Raw genomic sequence first — 8,869 nt, 5'->3', positions numbered from 1 at the left:
ATGGCTAAATAAAAGCAAGGAACTTTCGACTTTAGGGACCTCACAAGGTCCAGATTTGACGTCCACATCTCAAAAGGTGTTCAACACCTTCATGGTCCCAAAATAAGATGGAAAAGAAGCCCTAAAATCTAACATCATGAGATCTACCAATACTAATGAAAAAGATACGAACTTTATACCTTAAACAGAAGCTCATGGATGTTTAGCAACAAATCCAACAGCCTCTTCACGATCCTTGCTTGAAATCCTCCTCTTCTGTACCAAAAATGCACCAAAGATCTCAAATAATGGCTCAATACTCTCTCAAAAGCTTAAGGGGTGATTAGGGTTTCTATTAGTGAAGGGAAGTAGATGGGGAGCCACAAATGAGGCTATAAGTGTCCTTATATATTCCCCAAACCCGAGGATTTAGGGTTTCCTCTCACAGCGCCTACTTGGCGAGTTGACTCTCGGACTCGTCGAGTAGATCATTAATCCCACGTGACCACGCCCGAATCTACTCGGAGGGTTGTAGAACCAACTCGTCGAGTTGCTCAATAAACCTCAAAAATAAATAAGTAAAATAATATACCTGGGAATCCGGATGTTACAACAACTGTAACGACCCAATTTTCAAGGCCAAAAAATTCATTTTTGAATTAACGCATTAAATAAACATTTTACCAAAGCATTGTCAATAAAACATTCCATTACAAAATCATAATGTTGTATTTTAAACCATAACGTCATAAGTATGGAAAATCAGAGTACAGTCCCAAAAACTTCTTGCGGAAACATGTGTGTGTGTGATGCGCTGCTACACCGCCGACTTTTTCCCCTTCGACGAAGAGGTACCTGAAACCAAAAACAAAACTGTAAGCACAAAGCTTAGTGAGTTCCCCCATCATACCACATACCATACAATATCGTCGGTATCTTTCAACCGGTAACCTTCATCGGTATCTTTCAACCGGTAACCTTCATCGATATCTTTCAACTGGTAACCATCATCGGTATCTTTCAACCGGTAATCAACATCGATATCTTTCAACCAGTAATTAGGGACTATTTCACCCCTACTACTAGCATCCAATCAACAGATATAAGCATACAGTCAGGCATATCCGGGTACTGACCTACCCTTGGGTCCTAAGGACCACTGTCAGGAAAACTAATCCCTACAATACACATAACATACCATCTAGGTAAACCTCATAACCATCACATAACCAGACCAAGATAATTATCACAAAGACCATTATCTTCTAAATACCCCTTTTTGGTGGGTCGGCATTATGGCCTTAGACCCACCCCTACTGGAAGGTAACTCACCTCAATATCGTGCAGTGTCTGAACTATCCTCGACGCACAAGTCGACTCCTTACGACTCCTTGATCCCTACACGACAACCTTCAAGTCAACACACATCACATACAACCGTAAACAGGGTCAGTCAAAGTCAACATTCAATTGACCTGACTCGCCGAGTTGGTCTACCAACTCGTCTAGTCCATGATTCTCTAATCCCACACAAAACCCCGGCTCCACTCTTCGAGTCTATCAAAAACTCGAAGGGTTCTCCTTCAATCATAACATCGGGACCATCTTCATCCGACTCGCCGAGTTCCTTCTTGAACTCGTCGAGTTCATCTCCAACTTAAGGACTTGTCCAGTCTATGACTCGTCGAGTTGTATGAACAACTCGCCGAATCCATCTTCAAAGATTGGGAGATTGCTATGGACTCGCCGAGTCTGCTCATACTACTCGCCGAGTCCCATGGCTTCCAGGACCCTTTTCGCATCTAAACCCACAAGGGACTTCCTTCCTAACACTTACCCATTCACCGAAAGGGTTTGGTGCATAATGGTCACCGACTCGTCGAGTCCAACCTTAACCAATTCCAAACAGTCAATTTAAATGAGGTCTAACACACCAAAACCATAGATCTGGCATCCTAATGTCCATTTTATACGTAAAGTTCCAAAATTGATGCACATGCATGGGGTTTTTAGCTCAAAATCCATATAAAGTGTCCTACAATGTGCATGGGGCTCTCATGGCCCTAAAGTTGGCACCTTCATGCCATGAGACCCCTCTTAAGGCACAGATATGAAATCAAAACTCACTCAACACTTCCAAATCCGAAAAATGACTTAGAAATCCATGGAGAAAATGAAGTCAAGACATGGGTATTATACCTTGAAGCTGCTGAAAATGAAGTAAGATCTCCGGATCTACAAGCCCCAACTCGATTTCCAAGCTCCTTTCTTCCTTCCAAGCTTTACAATCCACACAAGAACACCAAAAATGGCCTTAACTCACACACAAACAGCTAGGATTCGATATGTAGCTTTCAAAAGAGTGTTAGGGACAAGGAGGCTGAGTTAAGTTGTTTATATAGGGTGCAAACCCTCAGATTTAGGGTTTCACTTAACCAGCACCTACTCGCCGAGTCAGTCTCCCGACTCGTCGAGTCGGTCACTTAAAATGTCCGCAGCCACGTCCCTACTCGACGAGTTGATCCTCCAACTCGTCGAGTCCCAGAGAAAAATACATATACTAAAGAAAACATACCATGTGTTATAAGAACATCCTAGAAATCAAACTCCTCATCACCACCAGCGCCACACCAGCAAGAGATGCGTGTGTAGCCTCGATTCCTTGACTAGAAACAGGGGGTGGAAGAGCTTCTATAAGGTCAACTTCGTGACATTGAAGTTCACCATCAAACATACCCTGCAGAGCCCTATCCAAGGATATAATTTCCTTCCCGCTTAGAAACAAAAACATCAATGGTTAATGAAAGCGTTGTTTTCAATGTGTTTTGCCAAATAAATAGGGGGGAGGGGGGGGAGGACAAAAGAAAACAAAAGAAGAAGTGTTATACCTTCCTTTTCGATAAAGAACTCGGGCATCTTCCTACGAGCCCACCAAGCGGTTCTCATTCCACGGGCGGCCAAGAAGAACTCGAGCCAGTCCTTGCCGTTGATGCTGATTTTCTCTAAGGCGTCAGGCAGTTCCTTGTTAGCACCAAAAAGCGTGGGAGCACAGTCCACATACGCCTTAACCCTTAGGTAGCTAAGCACCACAAGATCATCATTCACCCACACAAACTTTTCTTGCCAGTCCTTCTTGGACTTTTGATTGTGAATAAGAATAGGGACTTCCTCCCGGCGAGAGAGGGTTCGAGTCCACGACTGGGTAGAAGCGTTGAAGAAATGCTTGAATGTCGAGACAATTAGTTGACGACCTAGAGCACGACAGAGGAGCTCGAAACCCACTATCTTGTTTATGGCAATGGGGGTCAACTCCTTCACTGAAAACCCATACTCACGGATGATCAGATTAAGGAAGTCAGTGGTAGGCAAACATAAGCCTGCCTCGAATAAGGCGATCGGAATCCCGACTTTGCCCTCAGGAGGATTGTAAAGTGACGCATTGGAGAGGGGGATTTGTACACCGTGTTCGGGGAAAAACCCGAATCGAAATTGAAAAGATTTCCACTCTTCAGCAGTGAGATTTCTTCCCAAAGAGCGAGAGGTAGCCATGGAAGAGTTTGGAGGAAAAGACGAAAAGGTTTCTTTCGAGTAAAAATGCAAAGAAAGTAAGGTAGCAGGTGAGGAAGATGTGACAGGAAAAGTAGAGGTTTAAATGCCAAAAAAGGGGGAGCGAACCGTTTTTATGATGAAACTACCGAAGAGTGGTAAACCGCATAGGACATCAATAGCAGTTCGCCACATGCCTCGAAACAGGCCAGAACGACGTTGCTACGTCCCGAACGCAAATGCCTACTGGTCTAAGGGATGTGTTGACGTTACCCTGTATGGTTATGTTGAACTTAACGGAAAGCCTAGACGGAGCGTTAACATGCTAGTACTTTGGCCGAGACCCGGTCCTGGCCTATGCAATCCAACACCGAGCCGATAGCTCGCTTCCTATCACAAGGAAAGAACGTTCCACGTGATCCCCTCATTTACTCACAACCAATCAGAAGGTGACAAATGGCTCGGGTGACGCCCAGAACTGACGTCACCTAGCAGTTAGTTAGCATGGGTAACTCTCCTAGTAAGAGGAGGCCACGTCTCGCACTCACAGGTCAAGGTCCGCATGATCTGTTAGTAACAGGTATAAAAGGATCTCTTACGTTTCAAGGAAGGGATCCATCTTCTCTCTCACAGAATTTACCCTAAAAAATCTCTCTAAGAAAATTAACTTGATCGTCGAAGTGATGTCCCGAGAGAACACTTGGTCGTCCTTTAACAGTTTGTTTGTGTTGTGTTCTCAGGAAAGCTCAAAAGTCAGATTAGCCATCTTGTATCTCATCCCCCTGTAGAACATGTCACAACAGTTGCTATTTTGTATCTTTAGTTGCAAGTCCTTCAAGTTCGAAGGGCAATGAGTCAGTGTGATTAGTGGGGTTTGGGCATTCATTGGGGCATGGCATTTATTTTATGCTTATCATTTGTTGACTTTGTTTTCAAAACAAATATTAGCTTCCACTTTTGATACATTATGATTTGATGGTGTTATGGATAAACCCCTTTTTATTATCCATACTCTGATTTTTATAAAAGAAAGTTTATGCTTGATTTTTAGGATGTTACATATGATGACGATGAACACTCATCGGAGATGAAAAGAGTGAGGGGTTATTTTTTTTATTGTAACAATGGTGGTAGCTCGTTAGAGACGAAGATCAATGACAAAAAAGGTGTTATCGACAAGTTCAATAGTGGGGTAGGGTTTAGGGGTGGTGTAGGTGAGCCAATTTATTTATTTAAGAATAGTAATAAATCTAAAAATAAGAAAGTTACAAGAGGGATAATTTTATCATTTTACATATAAAATTCCCCTTTGGCATGTACCATAATATTGTCCATTTTGGATCCTGGTACGAAAACTTCTCAGACGGTTACCCATCCTATAGTTGCTCTCACCCAGGCATGCTTGACTGCGAAGTTCTCTTGGGAGATGTTGCCTACATGGATTTAAAACGCGTTTGATAGAGAAAGTATCCATGCCCCTTATAAGGAACGCTTAGTTTGCATTCTTAGCAGTGTACCTAACATGAATCAAACACGCAACCTTTCTAATCCTACATTGACTGGGAAGGAACTAAACATTACTTATAAAGGGTGTGGATACCTTCCCTGTCCCAATGTGTTTTTGAAGTTGTGAGAACAGTAGATCCCATAAGAACTATATACTTAATGTGCCCAAGTGGGAGCAATTTCAAGATGTGTGCCCCCCGGGAAGTTTTAGTGCTGGAAACTTAAATCAGATAATATTGTGATACATGTCAAAAAGAATTATTATATAAGTATATAAGTTTAATGGACTGAGTTAGACAAAATGTCTAATTTTCATATGACTTAATCTTGTATTCAATATTTTAAAACCTTGTTTTTAATTGAACTTGTGATATATTCAACCAGGTCAAGCCAGTTTCTAAAATTTTTATGGTTATTTTGTTTTATTTCCATGTTATAAAATATCAAAGATCCAATACACATGAGTTGTTTGTCATTTTGAGAGGCTAGTTAGCTGATATCAACGTTAAAAATCAAGTCAAATGATATATGTCTATCTTATATTCAAAGGGTTCTCATATTCACTTTCCGAATTACAAACAATGGATCTAAAATTGGTTATCAAACAAAAAATGTACATAATGATAAGAGAAATCTAAATAGATATGAAAAAACCACCAAAGTTTGTTATGCAAAATATCTAATTTTCATATGTTAATCAAATATAACCGGTTCAACCGGGTTTTTATAAAAACTGGCTGGTTCGTTCAGTACATAAATAAACATAAATTAATGCTAGTTGAACATTCCTTCTTAAATGTCTGATCCAATAGATTCAACTGACTTTAAATCGGTTTTTTAAAAATTGCCCAAATTTGATACCGATATAATCATCTTGAAATCATCATTATAAATGCAACTTTATGAATACGTACATTATGTTGGTTTAAAATATGATTTGTCCTCGTCTTATAGAAAACCAAATTAATATCAACACAAATGGAATTCGATTTAATTCGGCATTCGATTTTTATAAATAAATAAAAGAAACACGTTAATGGTCTTCCTTGAAAAGAGATTAACTCATAAAGATTACTCGATTTAATTTGCAACACTAAAAATAAATCACATGTATGACCTGAATATTTATTCACTACCTATTTAAATCCTATACGTAACCATTTCATAACATACAAGAACACGATTATATCATGAATTCTCACACTACGAACAACATTTAAAAAGATATGAGGATGAGTTGGAAATTTTACAAAATTTTGAGTGTCTTGACAGATATTATTGATTATTATTTTTATATTTTATGTTATTTAATATTTTCAAAAGCTTATAGGAATCTACAAAATATTTCTTCATAAATAAAATATTAAGTTTTCAGTTTCGAGCTATAAACTACCTGTAGTTTTTCTTTTTCTTTTTTTTTCTTTTTTTTAATTATTATTTTTTATTTTAAGAATTTCACTAATAAAAATTTCATATTACTTATCATATATTCATGTATTATTAAAAGTGATTGGAAACTACCAATAGTTGAAAACTACTATTTAACTATTTTATCAAATTTCAATTAAAAAATTGCTTTCCAAGGTTTCAAATTTTGTTTTTACTCTGTTGACACAAACTATTTGTTAAGATATATTTTATTTGTAATAATTGCAATTTGAAGCAGTATATAAAGCCACAAAACCAGTGCATAAACCCTAGAAAAGTAGCATGTCCCCACTATGATTCAAAAGACACCCGTGAAGTCTGTGTGTCCCAATCAAGTACTTGCTGGCATCAATCAAGTAAACAAATTAATTAATTTATTCAATCATATAACTGATTAAAGTGAAAACAAAAAAAAAAAAAAGATTAGTGATGATTAGAGAATTAAGAATTCAAAATTTACATTGGTACAATCACCCTACTACTGAACTTTTTTTTTTTTGGATAATTAAACCTAATAAATCAGCAACGAAAAAAAAAAAAAAACGAAAAAGGAATGAGAGTGATAGAAGGGGTAAAAGGTTGTTAAATTTGGAAGCCAAATCTTCTACTACATTTGAGCATCAAATCCTATCTCCTTTCTAGATTTCTTCTTCAAATTCAAAAAATCTGCATCAAATTCTCCGCAAAATTAGCTATGTAAATTTGTGATATACACAAAAGAATAAATAATAACAAATAGAAATCATCGCCATTATCATCAATTTAAGAATAATTCTCAAAAACTGTTATTGAATGTAGTAGAGAAAAAAAAATGTAAATGCAAAATCAATGAGAACATGGAACAAAGAATTTTCAATAAAATTGAATTGAAAATAAAAATCGAAACCTGCTCTAAACAAAGACTAAAATTATAAAAAATCAGCAGATCTACCTTCGGATTTGCAATCAGGAGGATCTTCAAAGAGTGAGAGAGACAGCTGCTTATGAGCGACGCCAATGTCGAATAATATCAGCCCAGATTTCGGATCGTCGACGATGATATCTTTCACCGGCAACCAGAGGAAAAGCTCTTCCTGCGAGAGACCTTCAACGCCGGTAAGGCTTCTGTAAGTAAGGTTAGCTCTCACAGTGCTCTCGTAGAAAGCCATGGTATCGAATTTCGTTAAGCAAGGTCCTCTCAGGAACACTTCAAGGAGCCCTGTGTCGTAAAGAGTGAATGATTCTACTTCTTTCGGGAACAGGCCAACCGGTAGGCCTTTGCTTTTGAGGAGATCGTGAATGGAGGATTCCGTTACTGATTCCGATTCTGATTTCGATCGAGAAAAGGGAAGAATAACACATAGTAGTAGGAGAAGTAGTGTGTGCTTCTGCCGTATAATCGCCATTTCTGTTGAGAGAGATATGGAAGCGATGATGATCAAAGAGGGGTTTAGTTTAGGGCGAGTTAGGAATGGGAATACGGAGTTTTTAAAGGCCGGCATGTCTTTTCACTAAAATACCCTTTTGTGCATATCACGTGTCAATTAGGTTTTTTCGTTACAACTTAGAAAACAAAACAATTTTCACAATGGGCGAAATTGCAAAAGAGGGCCTCATGAATTACAACATGTCATCATTGTAACACCCAAGTGCACTTCAAGCCTTCAACACAATAGCGGAGTCAGGGTCAAAGTGAAGGAGTATCCTAATTTTTATTAAGGTAGCCCATTTTTTTTCGGGATATCACCCCAACCATAGTTGTCGACTCGTTTTATATATATATATATATATATATATATATATATATATATATATATATATATATATAGAAAGACTTCATATTTATTGTATATTAATACACATTTACTAATATATTACATTTTAACAAGAGTTAATATATATATATATATATATATATATATATATATATATATATATATATATATATATATATATATATATATATATATATATATATATATATTAGAGTAAATTACTGAAATCGTCCCTGTGGTTTGGTCAAAATTACACGTTTGGTCCCTAACTTTTTTTTTTGCATTAGGATCGTCCCTGTGGTTTGATTTTGTTGCGTTTTTCGTCCTTGTGGTTTGGTAAAAATTGCATGTTTGGTCCCTAACTTTATGTATGTAAGGGACGAAAAATGCAACAAAATCAAACCACAAGGATGAAAAACGCAACAAAATCAAACCATAGGGATGATCCGAGTGCAAAAAAAAAGTTAGGGACCAAACATGCAATTTTAACCAGTAATTTATTCTATATATTATATATAATTAAACATTAATATATAATTTAAAAATTTTACATTATATACAAAAAAGGCTAAATTTTTGTGTTTTGGAAGTCATACTCATACAACATGCAACTATCAGCTATGGACTCTTCGATTAATGTTTAATATATATAACCT

At 37.3% G+C, this 8,869-nt stretch overlaps 1 protein-coding gene across 1 annotated transcript; it reads right to left on the bottom strand.

Annotated features, from left to right (window-relative positions):
* Nucleotides 1-6,867: 6,867 nt before the first annotated feature.
* LOC145005428 (serine protease, putative (Protein of unknown function, DUF538)) lies at nucleotides 6,868-7,919 on the bottom strand. The gene is made up of 2 exons (XM_078964512.1): nucleotides 7,391-7,919; nucleotides 6,868-7,125 (listed from the first exon to the last, which is right to left on the bottom strand). The coding sequence occupies exons 1-2, from the start codon at nucleotides 7,842-7,844 to the stop codon at nucleotides 7,067-7,069; spliced, it is 513 nt and encodes a 170-aa protein (XP_078820638.1). The 5' UTR covers nucleotides 7,845-7,919; the 3' UTR covers nucleotides 6,868-7,066.
* Between the last annotated feature and the right edge of the window lie 950 nt (nucleotides 7,920-8,869).

This window comes from Lactuca saligna, chromosome 7 (genome assembly GCF_052625555.1).
Source record: "Lactuca saligna cultivar CGN05327 chromosome 7, ASM5262555v1, whole genome shotgun sequence".
NCBI classification, from domain to species: Eukaryota; Viridiplantae; Streptophyta; class Magnoliopsida; order Asterales; family Asteraceae; genus Lactuca; species Lactuca saligna.
The sequence above is the reverse complement of the archived record's forward strand: the minus strand, read 5'-3'. Positions and strand labels throughout refer to the sequence as shown.